At 41.2% G+C, this 18,048-nt stretch overlaps 1 protein-coding gene across 1 annotated transcript; it reads right to left on the bottom strand.

The window, feature by feature from the left end:
* Positions 1–148: 148 nt before the first annotated feature.
* Positions 149–17,228, bottom strand: SFT2D1 (SFT2 domain containing 1). The gene is made up of 8 exons (XM_088534827.1): positions 17,124–17,228; positions 12,219–12,305; positions 10,034–10,116; positions 6,631–6,712; positions 3,503–3,538; positions 2,929–2,987; positions 1,783–1,812; positions 149–198 (listed from the first exon to the last, which is right to left on the bottom strand). The coding sequence occupies exons 1-8, from the start codon at positions 17,184–17,186 to the stop codon at positions 159–161; spliced, it is 480 nt and encodes a 159-aa protein (XP_088390953.1). The 5' UTR covers positions 17,187–17,228; the 3' UTR covers positions 149–158.
* Between the last annotated feature and the right edge of the window lie 820 nt (positions 17,229–18,048).

Here is an 18,048-nt window from a genome sequence, read left to right as displayed (position 1 = left end):
ACTGATACTAGTAAAAATGATTTAATCCTCCAACTGCAAAGGCAAGGACAATGCTAAATTGTCACTAGGTATTTCAGGAGTAGAAGAGTATAGCTTTTTGAGCAAAATTCACAGAAGAAGTTGGCTCTTAAAGTGTAAAGTGGCTCCCTGCTCTTAATTTATTCTAGACAGGATGAGAAGCATTTAATCACAGCATCCCTTTGAAAAGAAAGAAAAAAAGGTCAATTAGGTATTTGTATTTATCATACACATACACATCATACACACATACATATACATATTCTAATATTCTTTATAATATTTGTAATTTTGAAATTTAGGATAGAAATCTAAATCAAACAGTGATTTGTGGTATAGGATGCTGGCAGTCATGACAGGATGAGCTACAGAAAGGCCAGAGCCCACCCTGAAGCTCAGCTCTGCCAAGTCCAATTCCAAGGCTGTTTACAACCCCGCATATGCTAAAAGCAGACAGCTTTTAGCAACAAAATTACAATTTTGTTGTAAATTAAGATCTCTGGATACTTTAAACAAGGTATCTAATACTGTTTCTTGGCACCTAGCATCATTCAGATAACCATTTCCTTTAGGAAGGGCAGCATATAGAGATTTGTGATGGCATTCCACATCAGCAAGAAATTTAGTAATTCATAAAGAAATTACTAGGCAGTTATTGTATTACTCAAAGCAGTCTGTGGAAAATGTAATCCTTTTGCCCATAAATAAGACAAATAAAAACAACTGAAGTGATGCATAAAGCCTAGCTTTTTTTCCTGATCAGAACTGAAACTACTGAGGGTAGGGAGGAAAAGGCCACTGACCATTAATTCCATTTATGTTCTGCATGGAACAGGGTATGTTTAAGAAAGATTAGGCTCTACTGAGAATGTTGCACACATGGCCACAGCAGCTACAAAACTCAGAATAATCAATCTGACAGGGAGACGTTGAGACATCAGAAATGGTATAACATTTTGAAGTACCATTTCCTATATGGTATTTCATTCCTTATAACTATCCAGAAAATAGCAACTACCTTAAATTGCAATTTAATTCTTCCCATGCCAAATAAATAAAGATAAAATCTGTACTACAAACAGCTTTCTGTAAGGTTACAGAAACACCATAGGCTTGAGAGAAACAGAAAGGCTACAGATGAAATAGATAGAAATAAGACAGATAGAAAATACTTTGTATTCATTTTCCCTTTCACCAGGGAAAAACTTCATTCAGTAGGGTATATATTAGAATACATACCCTTTCCCTTTTGGAAAGACCAAGTTGCATTACTATGAAGCATCAGCCAAACACACATTCTTAATCTTGTTTAGTTGCATGTGCTTTCACTAGTTCTTCCCCATTTTGTGCACAACAGTAAAAACGAAAGCCCACCAAAAAAAGAAAATGAACGCAAAGCATTCCTTTTGCCTTTCCTAAAAGCAAGAGGTCACAAACAGACCTAGCAGTCAAAATTACCCTTTTTTCCCTTGCTTCTAATCAAGTAGATTGCAGACTTGTTATCTTTAAAGACTGTAAGAGCTACTATTGCATCAATACATTTTTTTTTGAATCACTGGAGAATGAAACAGTATTTATCTTCAGTGAAAACAAGAAGGAAAATAGAGCTTTAATAAGATCTACTTTGCACGATTTAAAATCTAAATTATTACTTTGAGTTCAAATATGTCATTTCTAAACAGTAAAATGGAGAGAAGGAGATTATATTGCCCTCCATAAAGATAGCTGATTTCTGTTAATAAGGAGGCAATTACACAAACTCACCTTGCATAAGGAATATATGACAGACTATACCTGAAAAAGAGCAAAAAGTATATATGGATGAATTTTCATGTCTTTCCTAGAGCCCAATTATTTCACTTTAATTCAGCAAGAAAGAAATCTGTTCTCATGAACTTCAAAACAACATTACTTATTAAATTTAATGCTTACTTGAAAAAAGAAGAAATACACACAAGGAATTTGATAAGAACTAAGTGTAATCCTAGGGGTCTCCTTATTTGCATTTTTTTTTAAATGTAGCTTATAACTTCCATTGCTCATCAACTTAGCTTAAAAAAAAAACCCACAGAAGTGAAATTTACTGTCACCACCAGATCAAAAGGGATAGAAGTTTCTGGAAAACTGTTCTTCAAGACAATAGAGAGATTTTTTTTTTTTTCCCAATTTAGAAGACAATAGGTAGAGACCTATGTAAATATACACCTAATATTATTTAGGTATGCCACAATTGTGTCACATTCATTGTTATCTGGAAGTTGTTTCTCATAAACCTATAGTCTGTGTTTTATTCTCTCATGCTCAGGCTCTAGGACAGTTAATAAATGAGGAACTAAACACACACAACGTGTTTTTAGCTCCTCTCCATACAGTATTAACTATCTACCCAGGTCTAGCACCATGCGAATCCACCCCCATCTGATTAAACAGTTCTCTGTCCTCCGATGGAAGCTCCCGTGGTTCCTGCCCTCGGGGCAGGTTCGAACAAGACAGTGACCACAGGGGATGGAGTTAGAGTCAGTACAAACACCTCACCTAGGCCACGGACACCGCACAGCTCAGTTTTACCTTATGGAGAAGGCAGCAGTTTCAGAAACTGCAACCAGGCTGCAAGCGTTCACCTAACTATGCTCTCATACACTCAGTACAACTGGTGGTTTTGCATATAAAATTCTACACAGAAGGCCTAAAAGAGTTCAAAGAACAATACACTGCAGAATATACCTAGAATTACTATTTTGCCTATAGATTTTGCTGGAGTTATATAATCCAGCTAAGACAAGCAAACATACTATTTCAGGCTAGCACTTGGGCACAGTAACATTATGCAAAGTATGTGTATATACATAGGCTTATGATCATACGTGTGTAGGGGCAGGGAGAAGTGAAAATGAATTTTAAGTATCTTACCAGGTCATTGCCAAGAACTGCAATATGCAGAATAATACTGCCAAACCTTTTTTACCCCACTAAGTCAAAACAAAACAAATATTGCAAGTTAGTTTTTTTTGCATTCATCAACAAACAAGTAAAACAGCCTGTTCAGCTGAAAAAGTTTAGTTAATTGATGACGCCTCGTCTTAATTACTTCCTCCTCATTCTTACAACTGATTCTAGTTCCATTTTATCTGTCATCCCATTAGCATCCAATTATGAAAGTCTCTGTGGCTTTGAAAGATCACTACACTTTTTCTAACAGAAATATAAATCACTTTACGGTAAGAAGGTATTTTCACTTGCTTTTCTTAGCTTTTACACAAGCAGCCTGCAGACTAAGAACTGATATTCTATGTCTTGCATTCTCGTCTGCATCCCATGCCAGCTTTGTAGGCAGCTCACCCAAATTCAACTGCAGTTGAACACACAAACACCACCACAGCCAAGAGCTTACATTTCCTTTACCACTGACCTGATTTTAAAGCTATAGTGCAATCAATAATCTAAGCAGAAATGTCTTTTAGAGGAATAAAATATTCTCACTTACCCAGAACACAGCACAGAGGGTCAATATTAGAGAAAGCTGAAGGGAGAAGGGACAAGAGAAGGAGAAAAAAAGAAAAACAGAATGAATACTCACATATACAAGCAAGCAGCTGTAGCACAGCTTTTATTTCATGGGGTAATTGCCATTTTCAAGAACTCATGAAACAAACAGGCACACAGTGCTTATATTTAGAATTTTGTATTAATCACAGAATGGCTGAGCTTAGAAGCAACCTCTGCATATTATCTAGTCAAGCTCCCTGATCAAGCAGGGCCACCTAGAAGTGTCTAGGACGTTTCCCAAATGGGTTTGAAAGATCTCCAGAGAAGGAGGCTCCACAACCTCTCTGGGCAACATGTTCCAGTGCTCTGTCACTCTCACAGTAAGTTTTTTTTCCTCCTGTTCAGACATAAGTTCCTGTGTTTCAGTTTGTACCTGTTGCCTCTTGTCCTGCCCCTAGAAGGGGGGCCTAGAAGACTCTGGCCCCATCCTCTCTACATTCTGCCTACAAACACTTATATATGTTCACACATGGAACAGCATTGAGGCATCGAAACAGGCTGCCCAGGGGAAATGGTGGAGTCCCCAGCCCTGGCAGTGTTCAAGGAACATGCAGATGAGGCACTTAGGGACACAGTTTAGCAGGCATGGAGCGAAGGGCTTATGACTGGACTCTATGATCTCAAAGGTCTATTCCAACCATAATGACTCTGTGACTCTATAGAAGTTCCCCTCAATCTTCTCTTCTCCAGGCTGAAGAGACCCAGCTCTTGCAGCCTCTCCTCATCAGGTGTTCCAGCCCAGCCATCACGTTAGCAGCCCCCACAGGACTCGCTCCAATAGCTCTGTGTCCGTCTCGCACAGGACGAGCGCACCCTGGACACAGCCCTGCAGTGCAGCCTCCCGGGCTGAGGGGACCGTCACCTCCCTCCAGCTGCTGGCAACGCTCTTTGCAATGCAGCCCTGGGTGCCACCAGCCTCCTCGACACGGAGGGCACCCTGCTAGCTCATGGGCAACCCCATCCACAGAGCTGCTTTCAAGCAGGTCACCTCCTGTCTGGGGTGATTCAGGGGCAGCAGGAGGACCCCGCGTCTCCCCTGGTTGAGCTTCAGGAGGTTCCTCTCTGCCCATCTCTGCAGCCTGCTGAGGACCCTGAACCTGGCAGGCCAGCCCCCTGGGGGATCAGCTGCTCCTCTCAGATTTGCACCCATGAGCAAGCTGAACTGTGTTTTCCAACGCACAAAGGATGTGCTGGGACAAGTGTTTAGAAGGAGGAGGAGGAGCCAGGAACTGACTTGAGAAACCTGAAGCACTAAATTAGAAGCATAACTAAATCAGCACAACTCCATGTTCTATCTACTGGGAGGCTCGCAGAGATGATAAAGTTTCCTTTAATGCAATTAGTCTTAAGAATTGCTTGTTTAACACACCGTTCAGTAGATGGTATCATATTGAATCTAGCATCCGTAACACCAGTATCTGACAAGATAGGTATTTGCACTGTGATGAACAATCCATTATTAAAACCATCCCCTCACAATTACTGTATTTGGCAGACACAGGCCCCGCTTCTGCCAGCGTTTTTAATCTTCCAGTAATAACGAAGGAGAGCCCACTGGGGAGCAGCTGCCTCGTGCACAATGAGAAAGCTACAGGGAGCTTTATTCAAGCCACTCGTGCAGCTCTTTTCTACTTCCTATCAGCTGTCAGTCTGTGCTTAAAACTGCAAATACAATCTCAGGATTTTTAGAAAAAAAAATAATTCCTATTCATCTTACCGTTAGTTAAAATACAGCACAAGCACCTGAAAACTGGAGTTTCCTTGCAGAATAAGCAATGAAGATTTGATAGAAATGTAAGCTCCCCCACATATGATTCACAATTGCGTTATTTCCATGATTTTCTTTTGCATATTTGATGGAACATTACCCATGGGATAGCTTACTATCCAAAATTAATCACAACCTTTGTGCAAGTTTAACCATCATTGGAATTGTTTTTCCACTAAAACTCAACTGGCTCCCATTATTTGTCATTGCAGCTAACAAAACAGAACTCATTTTATTTTCACTGAAAAAGAAATTTTGGTATTTTATTAAAAAAGCAAAAAATTAAATAAGACTATTATTTTTTCCAGACATATTTGCAACTCCTGAATTGCGTCCCATTCTAGCTTTCTGCTAGGCAGCTCAAAGAACCAGGATTCCCAAGTCTTCTCAGCTACCAAAGAACCTTTGCTCTTGTTAACCTGCACTAAAGAGCCTGGAATAGTTTTCTGAAGGGGTGGGGGAGAAAAAAAAGTCAAACTCACCAAAAGTTGCTTTAAAAGTTTTCCAGTTCTTTTCCATATCACTGAAGTTTTCCATCCAAATGTTCTTAGCTTGCATCTACCACTCACATTCTCTGTTCCCTGTCTGCCTTTTTCCTACCCTATTCTTCTTTCACCTGCCTTATCTTCTTGAGGTAAAAAAGTTACATTTTAACTCAGAGTTCAGAGTCCCAGCAAAGATCAAGTAATGTCTTCAAAGAAAGTGGGAAAACAAGAGCTTCTCAAATGAGAAAACTGTTTTTTTTTTTTCCATGGGAGGTTTGTGAGAATACACAACCCATATGATAGCAGACCAGAGAGAGCTCACTGAGGGTTTCTTATCCACATTAGCTGCAATTAATTAGAAATATGACAGGGAGAACAAAACAGTTAACTAAGCAAATGCTGAACCACTAAGCTAAACAGACAGTCATAACTGACAACTGCCAGCGTAGACTTGGTCACCACAATTTTGGCAGGAGGTGAAATGACTTGCTGTAGCCCTGTTCTTTAAGAAATCATTTTAGAAAACAAGCTAAGAAACAAACAACCTAATGATAGGATTTAGTAGAAACTATTTTACTACAAATGATTAGGTTAACAAAAGCATAACCAAAAAATAATAATAATAAAAAAGCATAGACTCTCAGGAAGGAATTAGGTAATCATGTGTAGCTATTTGCCTGACTATTAGCATTCTGTATAAAGGAGATGTAAAGAAATATTGTCCCTTTAGAAAAGCCTCCCATTTAGTTTTAAAACAAAATGAAAAAACTTGTCAACAAGCAGAAATAGATAAAAGGTATTAAGAGAGCTTACCAGCATCACAATTGTAGCTATTAACCTCGTTGGCTCAAACATTTTTTTCAATTGCTTCAGGGGCCCCATCAGGAAACATGTACTAATAGAAGAGATGAAAAAACAGAGTAAGTTGTTTTCAAAAAATAAATAAAACCCACAACAACACACTTTGCAAAAGATCACACTAAATTAACCAGTTTTCCTGCAATTAAATCACTATACATGCTAAGAAAGACATTTCAGTGTTCAGCAGACACCTGTAGAATACAAAGGGCAATACTCGAGGGCAATACTGGAAACAGTGTCCATGTTGAGTCAACTTTAGCTATCAACTTCCTTTGAGAGTATTAAATTGATATTCCAGCAAAGCCTAGGAAACTTAAATTTTGACACTTTTTTTCTTAAACTGACTTGCCAAATAAATACTAACACCAAATAGAAAACTTCTGCTTAAACCTCCTATCCAGGTAGCGCTCAAGTAACTACAGTCGAGACTACAATGGAGCTCTAACTTCACCCAAATTCAGCACGCAAGCCCAAGAACAGCAAGAACAAAAATTAATAGTTTGTACCGAAACTTCCAGCTTCCTTTTACTGTGTAGTTATCTGAGGAAAAAATGAAAGTAGTCAGCAACTCTAGGTCCTCCTTGTTCATGCCAACTGGAAGATGTGAACAGCACAGCAAACTTTGGTCTGCTCAGAAATCTCCTTGGAAGAATTCTGTCAAGAATCCCATGCACATAGTCTGGAGGGAAGAAGGCCCCCAAAGAGCTGGCTGATTTTCAAGGATCAGCTCCTTTCAACAAGTGGAAAATCAGGTAAAGGCAGCAGACAGCTCACAGGGATGAGCAAGAAGCTCCTGACTGAACAGAGACATAGAAAGGAAGATACAAGAGGCAGAACCAGGGACAGGTGACATTATGGGCAACAGGAAAGGCTTCTGTAAATACATAAGCAGCAAAAAGGTGGTTAGGGAAAACTGCTGCTGAATAGGGCAGGGCACTTCACCTCAGTCTTTACTGGTATCTTCAAGGTATGTCCTATCCTCAAGGTGGGGCAAGAAGGAGGATCCAGCAACCACACACCAGTCAGCCTCAGCTCAATTGCTACAGGAGGCAATGAAGCAACTGGTTCTCTTGAATACTACTTCCCGACCCATAAGGGATAAAGGAGTGACCAGGAATAGCCAGCACGGATTTGTGAAAGGGAAATCATGCTTAGCCTGTCTGATAACCTTCAGCAACAAGATGGCTGGTTTGGTGGATGAGGGGAGAGCAGTGAATGTTGTTTATTTTTAGTAAGGCTCTGGACCCAAGGCATCCTCAAGGACTGGCTGATGAATTGTGTGCTAGAAAAAGCAACAGTGAGGGGGAGTGAAAACTGGCAGGCTCCGAGGATTGCATCGGCAGCGCCAAATCCAATCGGACATCAGTCGTTAGTGGCACCCCCCAGAAGTTGGTATGGAGAGACAATCCTGTTTTAACATATTTAATATATTTTAAACATAAGCTGGATGACAGCACAGAGATCACCACCACCAAGCTTGCTGATGATGCAAAACCAGCAGCGGCTGATACACCAGATGGTTGCCCTGCCGTTCAGAACCTCAACAGGCTGGAGAAATAGGCAGAAATTCCTCACTGAATTCAGAGGGAAATGCAAAGTTCTGTACCTGGAGAGGAATAGCCCCATGAACCAGCACAAGCTGGGGCTGATCTGCTGAAAAGCATCTTTGCAAAGGAGGAACTGGGGGTCCCGGTGGATGAGTGGGATGTGGATCAACAATGTACCCTAGTGGCAAGGAGTGCCGACAGCCTCCTGGGCTGTACTGTACTATTAAGAGCTTTACCAGCAGGTTGAAGGAGACTGTGGTGAGGTCGCGCCTGGGGCACTGCATCCAAATCTGAGCTTCTTCAATACATGAAAGACACGGACATATTAGATTGAGTCCACTGAAAGGCCACAAAGACGATTAAGGGAAGCATTTGACACTCAAGAGGAGGCTGAGAGGGCTGGAGTTGTGTAGCCTGGAGAAGAAAAGTTGGGGGGGGGGGGAGGGTGGGTGGTTCTTACTGGTGTTATGAATACGTGGTGGGAAACGTGGGGAAGATGCAGCCAGACTTCTCTCAGTGGCACCCAGGACAGCACAAGAGGCTGCTGAACATTAGAACAGGTTGCCCACAGAAACTGATGAGTCTCCCTCCTTTGGGATACTCCAAACCTGACTAGACGGGGTCATGGGTAACCTGCTCTAGGGATGCTGCTTGAGCAGAGCTGGTTGGACCAGATGATCTCTGTACATCCCTTTATTCAACCATTTTGTGGCTCTCCGAAACAAAATTCATACTCAAAGCAGTAACTATTCTAGCTTCAAGCACAGAATACCAGTCTCTTCCAACCATGCTGCTAAAGCCACTACTTCAGCAAGAGCAAGAATGATTCTAGCCTTGAGTTCTGAAAGCTTCACTGTAGAGTCAGAAACCTAAATTTAATCCCCTTCCTAGATAACTTCGTTAATATGAGGTGCAAGTCATTTGGGCAGTGTGAGCTCCCTCTCAGAACCAGCCATAAGCCTAGCACCTTCCACAGTTGAAGAAAGATGAGAGTAAGTCTCCCAAGGAAGAGACTAAAACATAATCCCCCACCCCAGATGCTCTCCTACTAACAGGAGTACATCCTGCTACAAATACATTTGTGAATACATTCCCTTCTCTTCATTAAGACACATATGCACACCTCAGAAATTTGTAAGCTAAAAAAGAAAAAAAAGATACATTTTCTCATTTTAGTAGGAAAAAATAAATAAATTCAGCTCAATGCAAGCTAATTTTTCTCAGCGTTCTTATCTTGGCTGCTGAACCATAAAATCAAGAAAAAAAAATCCACAATCTTAATTGACCACTGCAAATAACTGAGCAGAGTTAAAAAAACACAAAGTGAACAGTTTTAGATTCTGCCTGGCCTCATATTCAAAATGAGGATATCCTGAACCTCTCCTTTTTCAAAGTATTTTCCAAGAGAGAAAAAAAAAGGAAGGTGTCTTTGCTACTGGAAGACTCCTCTTGCTTTTAAAAAAGACATCTACAGCAGGCAGACTACCATTTTTTTGCCAAAACTGAAGTACCTCTGCATCTAGCGAAAGGAAACTGCAAAAAGCCCAGAACATTCACATAGCAATCAAGATATCTAAGAAATACTTGCAGCAGACATAATATTGAGGCAAGAACAAATGCATAACTGATCTTCTTTAATTGTGATAATCATAAAACTATGTAATAAATAAGATTTTTACGATATTAGCATTCCAACATGATATCAAGGTTGTTTATTCAAAATTATTGATAGGCAAAATAGACAGCGTTTTACAAAAATGATTGAAAATGAGAGCATTTTGTTATCAATAATAATTAGCAAAGCATACCTGGCTAATGCAGCAATATTTCCCAGAGTATAGAACACTGCAAAAAGTTTGATTCCCTTTGGGAGCCATAGCAATGCTGTTCCCTACACAAGACAGAACATTTGCATGTTTGTAATTAGTCATCTAATTTAAAATGCATACTACATATTTATTTTCAGAGACTCTGAAGAACATCATCTTAATATATAGTAGCAATACTCTGTTCTCAGGAACTCGTTGTTGCCAATATGAAGCATGCTTCTATTGCCACCTGCTGGCAAAATCATGTATTGATTTAATATATTTTGTAATGTATTTCACAGCTATGTAATGTTTATTTTGGTTTTTATGACACAATTTCAGCTTCCTTAAGATCTGTTAGTATAGATAAATAATGCACGAAGGGAAAAGTGTCATAAACACTAACATCTAAAATTTCATTTTCCTCCAGTAGGCCCCCTAGATTCAGTCTAACTGTACAGAATCTGAAAAGAAACATTCTAAAAACTAACAAGACACTCTCTGTTAAATTTCAACAAAACACTAAAAATCCAAGTTTTCTGATGATTTTTAAGATAAAGAAGAAACAGAGCTTAAGTTACAATCAAAACACTACCCAACTGCAATTTCAGTGGCAATCTTTGTGGTCAGTTTGCACAGAGTACAGTGCAGAAACCACAAAAAGTAACAAGGGATGACTGTAACAAAGACAGACTACCTCTTGCAGAGATAAATCTAAAGAAAATATACTTGTTAGCAATACTAGTCAGCCAAAAAACTAATACACCTACCAGCTTTGAAAATATGAAATTTAAATATCAGGTATATTCTGAAATAATATTAGATGTATATCTACATAGCTATATACATATTGTATTCTAAATTAGAAACAGGACTTCTTGATACAGACCAGGCACAATGCTTAAAGTCTGAGAAACAGCAGCAAGGAGTAACTGTAATCTGTCCAGAAATTGAGGTTAAAATAAACAGCTATGTACTAAAATTCATAATTATATTGGTTATATATTTCTTGCTCGGAAAGGCTGAAGGGAAGTCAACCACCTATCACCGAATTAACCCTAAAAACTAGCCCAAACTCCAGCGCCTTCTTTAGGAATTGCATGATCTATACAACATATATCTGGCCAGAATCTGTGTCACTGCACTCAGTATGGATTCAGTATGAAGGATACCAACCTCTAGTTTCTTTACTGAGTAGATTATTACTGAAACAAGACCTCTCAGAAAAGACCACAATAGTTTAGGTTTACCTCAAGGTCTCAGGCAGCCTTAGCAAACTGAGAGTTTGGATAAGGAACCAGAGGGTCCCACCCTCAGGAGAATCCAGTGAGTCACTATCATTTAGTATTTACCTCAAACAGTAAACAGGCTGCTTCTCCATAACTGCTTCTTCCTACCTGTCAAACACACCTCTTTGGATTTAGGGGATTTCAAGCTAAATGCCAACGAAGCAGCAGCAACATAAGCAAAGAACTACACTGCACGCAAGCCAAATCTTATGTGCTCTGTGAAGAGCGAAAATCCAACCAACTTTCGTTGAAAAGATCACATAAGGAAAGAAAATTAATAATAATCCTCCCCTCAAACCTCAATCCAAATTCTCACTCTACACTTATTTTACCTACTGCTGAGACACTACATGCAGAAGAACTGCTCTGGAGCACCAGTTACCCAGATCATGCTTTTCTAGATCTAATCAATTAAGATTTCAACTTTCAAGGGCAAGCCTGAGCCTCCTTCCAACATTCCATGTTCAAGACCTGAACAAATGTTTTGCCAACCCCAGACCAGTCACAGTACAGCTCTTCCAACCGTCAACATGCTGCCACACTCAGCATCCATCGATTTATGTGAGGCATAATGTTGGCAGCTTCTTAAAGTTTTCCCAAAGTTATGAAAATAAGACTACTAAACAAAAGCTCCTTCCTAGTATGTCACAAAGAATACTACATTGCATTTGTCTTCTTTGAGAGGAAGCAAGATTGTCAAAAACTGAATTTACAGAACAGTAGTCCCTATACAGTAATTACATATTTTAATGCCCAATTAAGTTTACGGATGCAAAACATAGGCTTCAAGATATAAAGCATGCACAAAAATAAGTATAAAGTGTTAACATTAATGAGGTTCTGCTACAGAACATGAATAAAAATACTGGGAAAACAAACACACACACTTTACTTACGAGAATAGAACACGCAATGCCAGCAATAAAACATATGCCAAACCATTTGACTCTGGTACCAAAGCTGAGTGTTGAAGCATCAAGGACCTTGAAAGAAAGAGGGGAAAGGAAAAAAAAAAGAGGGGGTGGGGAAGATATTAGAATCAGTTTTAAAACATTTGAAAGGCACGTTTCCTTTACTATTAAAGTGTTTAATTGAAAACAGTTTGCCTCAAACAAAACCAGTTATTTTAACTAGCCTAAGAAACATGTCTGCTTGCATAATAATTACTTCCTCAGCTACCTACAACAAACTTAAATTCCCATACAGTTGTTTCAAAGCAGGAAAATGACAGGAGCTTCTAGCGACTTGCTGGTGAACATCTCCATTGGCACATTACTGTATATTCCTACAGCTACTACTACTATCATCTGCTACTACATGGACTCCACTGTTCCTACCAGTACAAGTATGCTGTGCAAGTATTACAATTCCCCCTCAATTACTGTTCCTTACAGGGAAGAAAAAAAGGCATAGGCGATTAACACAACTTCCCACCCGAGAGCTTGCTCACGGCAAGGAGCAAGACGCTTCCTACTTCTCCTGGGCAACTCTGGCACTGTCAAATCCTTCCAAAAAGAAAGGCGACCCAGCTCCAGAAGCTAGAGGACTACTCTGCCTCTCACTTCCATGGCTTAGTCCTATGCTAGACAAATAAGGAGAAAACAGCATGGCAGGAGTTTGGAAAAGCAGCAATGCTAACACAAGAGAAGCGGCAGAGCTGCACGGCTGGCACCAGAAACATCCCTTTCAGCAGCAGTGACTTGTTAGATCTGCTCAGCCTGTTTTTTCCGGTCATGCTCTTCATTTCAGCTTTCTACAAGCCACTAGAATTAAATTTATGCTCTGTTGCAAGTTGCTCTATTGACTGTTGCTTCAATAGACCCAAGATGATTGTAAAACGTAACTTTTCAATCACACAATCACACAAGGGAACTTGACCTCTCATTTCTGTTCCTGTTATCTACTCTACAGCTATTCTCAACTATTATCAACCAAATGTACAACAGCAGAACTTCCCCAGTTGGATAAATAGGTGATGTTCCATTCTCTTCAGAAATCTTCCCTTCAGGTAGTGGTAAGCAAATGAATGAAATTTGGTTGCTACTTAAAATAATATCGCATCTGTACAAACAAAGAATCCATACCCAATATAATCCAAAGGAATTACAAAAACTAACATTTATGGGCTCTAATGAATCAGTATCCAAATGTGCTTCAAAGAATGGCTTGCTCTTTTCTACTTAAAAAACACACAAACAAAAAACCTGCTACCAACCTTATTTAAATTAAATATTTGGAATATTTAATGTGCAAAGGATCAGAATACTGAAAACAATCTTCTGTATTTGCATACTTGCTGAATACACTGCTAGAACACAATATGGTACTGAATTTTCTGCCCCTTTTTCTCTGTTCAGAAACTAAAGCAGAACTTTCCAAAGGCCTGAGGATGCCACTTACCTCATTAGATCCAACTCTTTATCCTTATGTAAGCATTAAAGAGATAGACAAAAAGAGTAACTAAAACATGATTCAATATTTGAAGCCGTATTTGACAGTCATTTGTAAATGCCTGTATGGGTGGGGAGTGGAGGAAAAGCTGGTGGTAAAGAACTGAAGATACACATTTGAATCATGCTTTTAGCTTTATCTATTCATGCAGCTAATCACATGTACATTAAAAAAAAAAAAAAAAAAAGGTAAAGTCCTTTCAACTCTAGCTCAGAAAGGAAGGGCTGGGTGAGCTAAAAGTATCAGCAGACCCAACACATGACACATGTGAGATTTCCTGGAAAAAGGAGGGAGAGGATGAAGGCAAAATGTTTCTTCAAGCTTATCAGCTTATAACCTGCAACGGTTATTCAGTAGAAAAAAAAAATGCTAAGAATGCAGACAAATGAACCTTAAAAAGCTCAGAAAAAGTCAAATCCAAAATGCAATTTTAAAAACAGCTTAATACATTAAATACATTTTATAGATATATTATTAAAAGCCTGGATCGGCAATACCTTGTGCACATGAACCGCACAAGAGGCTAAACAGCACGAGCAAGGGCTGCCAGATCTCAGTGGGACAGTATTCACACAATGACAAAACTGAAGAAATGAATTGACATTAAAACAAAGTCTGATCCTCCAACCATTTCTGCGACCATTACTATTTATGATCTCAAGCTACACATAGTTAATGCAATAACCAAAACCACGGAGCTCCAGTTTCTCGATCGTATTTTTTTAAGTGCTGGTGCATTTGGATTTAGTGGAATTGAAAACCTTTGAGATGGCTGTTTCACCCTTGTGGTAAAGCACCGTGCAGCAGAAGTGGAATAACAGGTACTTAGTTCAACAATTTACAATACAGATTTCAGCTTGTAATAAAAGTGTCAGACTATGATCTGGTGAAGTTAGGGAACTGACTTGGAGCTATTCTGCCATGTCTACTACATGAGCAAGAATTTCGGGCAGCATGATGGCCAGGAAAAATAAGTTTAGTTTTTCACAATTAAATTCAATGGTTACTTTGAATAAGACTCCTAAGAAAAAGTTAAGTTGTTTAAGCTGTATTTATAGCAAAAGCAGTCAAAAGTCAGATGATTGACATATTTCTCTAGTATTGTCTCACATAAACTGTACAGCTCATTCCCAATTTCAGATAAAAATAGTTGGCACACCACTCTGTAGCACTTGTGTGAGCAGTAGCTTTTACTTAGAAAAACGGACAAAATTGCAACACGGATTCCACATCTGGAGAAAGTTTCTCCAGAAAAGCTGTGAAGGGGGGTAGGAGGGAGGGAATTCCTATAAGGCCTATCCTTCTTGGTATGCCAGTTATCAACTTGTTTCTAAGCAATTAACAAAACGGAGAGGGAGAAGGAGGAGAAAGAACAGAAATGCTTGGCTTTCTATAGCTGGGCTTTAATGCCCAACTCCTGGGAAAACAACAAAGATCTTTATCCATAGGAGACTCCAAGAGAACATGAAATCTAAGAAATGACCAAAAGCACCCAGAAATCGAGACAGAAACCAAAGCAGAAACTGGAATCAGGAAGGCAGACTTCCCAAATCATCAGGCATGGCATTGCAACAGTCCAGTGCACAAGGTGCAAGTGTCAGAAAGCTGTAACCCTACTGAACAGTGCATGCCTACCATGGACACCCAATAAATCACACAGTAACCTGAAAAACTGCCTTTGAGCAAGAACATTTCTTGCATTCCTGATCATTGAACCTGGGCTCCTATTCCCTTTAAAAATAAGCTTGCAGAAGTTTTCATGCAGAATTTCTTTTAAATCTTTTACAGACTTAGAACAGATTCTAGAAGTTTTTTTTTTCTTGACAGCAAATTTAAGTAGCTGAGAAAGCACAAATCCAAAGATGTGTTCAGTATAGTCAAAGGATCTAGCTCTTAATGCGTGTTCAGGGGTAGGTTAATATGAAATACATATCATTTTATTGAAGATTAGTTTTTAATGAAAGCAGAGGGTTTGTTGTTAAGTTCTGGCCCCATGGCAGTAACTGATTTCATTATGAAAATCTGAAGAAAAATATTTTCTGTTTTGTTTTTTTCTGTCCTGAGTTTCCACGTGCGCTTCTACAGCATACAGGATAGCTTTTAAATATGTACACGTTCTTGCTATTTAAAGTCTTCTCACACTGTAACACCACTACATATGATCATCAAATTATACTATATATAGTTTAGCTATTTGGTTACTAACATTTAACAAGTGACAGTCTCAGCTCAGTTCCCCCTTTCTGAGAACACACATCTCAAACCAAAAACTATTCAAAGTTTAGGCAATTATCTTTTGACTGCTGCCTTGAAACAAACATCACATCGAGTCTCTTCATCACAATTTGTGCCACATACGAAACGGACCTGAAGACTTATCTCCGAATTGATATCTTTTAGTGTGAAGATTAATAGCAAAGCATCTCTTTGATAAAGCTTGACATGAGATCAGGTGAAGCACCCCCAACACGGCCGGTTAACTCAGATGTGACGGGGCACAGGCCCAGCCCGCTTCCAGAGCGGCATCACACCTGGATGTGATTTTGTCGTGACCAAGAACCCGAGCTCTTGAACCCCACAGGCCAGCTGCAACTCTGTGCAAAGCCACAGGCCTCACACCAGCACATCCTAGACACCAAGGACACAGAGGCAGCTATGGCCAGCAGGGTTTATTAGCTACAGGCCAGACGCAGACTGCCCTACGGTCCGCTGCACTCCAGGACTCTGTGGCTGACAGTACCCGGATTCCCTGCAACGAGCAGCACTTTAGCCAGCAGATAACAGCAGCCGACTGGGCTAAACATGTAACAGGCTTTTCAAGGGTGTGCTCAGAACTGCTGCAAACTGGAAGTGAAACCCTAGGACTACAACGTGTTTGAATACAGTAAGAAAATACCCGAGGAAAGTTACAGGGGGAGCAATAAGAACGTTTAGTAGCACTTCAAGTGTATAGTTAATAAATAAATAAACTCCTACGAACACACACCGAGAGAGGGTAAGAGAAACACTTCAAAGCAGTAACACATAAACCAAAGCCACGCAGGAGGAAGACAAACACACGCACGAAAAGGGTACAACAGGGAGTCAGGTGGGGAAAAGAAACCGTCGAACCGAAGCCACCAGCGCGGCGAGAAAAACTCCCCACGGCGACACCTCGGAGGGGGGGCCCTCACCGCTCGGACACCCGCACAGTCCCGCTCGCGTCCCGGTACCCACGGCTGTTTTCTCCCGACCCGGACACGAACATGCGTGCAGCCGCCGGACCGGCTCCCGGCCCCGCGGGGGCGAGACCGGGGGCGGGGGAGGCGGGGGCGCCTCGCTGAGGCAGAGGAGGCGCCGGCGGGCCGTACCTGCGCCGTCAGACCCTGCTCCTCGTCGTCCTGCCCGCTCAGCACCCGCCGCAGCTTCTCCATCGCGCCGCTCGGCGGGACGCGGGGCCGCTGCGCTGCGCTGCCCGGGCCACTCCGGAAGTCACGAGGACACGCAACGGGCCGGGGGAGAGCGGCGGTTGGGCGCGAGGCGGCGGCGGGCTCCGCGCCTGCGCGCGGCGCGGCGGGGGCCGGGCGGCCGTTGGGCGTTAGAGCCGCGCGAGCTGCGCCGGCCGCCTCGGGAGCGGTTTAGCTGCGTTAGTGTGGCAGTGCAAATCGGTGCTTTATAAAGAGAGTTTTGTGTAGGTGTGTAACGCACAAGCTGTAACAGTTTGGTCACCATTATGCAAACTGTTGTTGGAACTGCAGTTACTTAGTGGTCATGCTCGCAAAAAGAAAATACTTCGGCTGTGTTCATGTGCTCATCTGCCCCATGGGAAATACCCCGTAGTCCACAAGGTCCTTCTAGAAGAACAGGGGAGCCTGTGCCTGGTTTAGGTGTGATCTTACTACCTCTGTGGTGGAAATGAGCATGTGTTTGGTCATCTGACTACAAGACAGGCACAGTGCAAACAAAGATACAAACCATTGTCTGTGCTCTGTGGATTATGGGTGCCTGTTGTGTGCTGCACAACACCTACAAGGAAGTTGTGTGCTTTTGCATCGGGGCTGGCATACCAAAGTGCAGTTTCTTTAGGAATGCTGTGTGCAGTCCCTTTTGCAAAGTGGTTGCAGCAATCAGCTCAGTGATAGGGTCTGCGCTCATGCCGAGGAATCCAGGAGACTTTCCATGCGCGTGGGTGGCTGGAGGAACACAGGTGGCAGGAGTGTTGTCACGAGTGACCGCTGCGTGGGCTGCTGTCCGCCTTTCACTGCCAGGACGCCGCACGACCTGGGGATGGGTTCT

Source organism: Tinamus guttatus, unplaced genomic scaffold, assembly GCF_059628265.1.
Source record: "Tinamus guttatus ecotype Peru unplaced genomic scaffold, ASM5962826v1 Tinamus_guttatus_pri_ptg000601l, whole genome shotgun sequence".
Classification (NCBI taxonomy): domain Eukaryota; kingdom Metazoa; phylum Chordata; class Aves; order Tinamiformes; family Tinamidae; genus Tinamus; species Tinamus guttatus.
The sequence above is the reverse complement of the archived record's forward strand: the minus strand, read 5'-3'. Positions and strand labels throughout refer to the sequence as shown.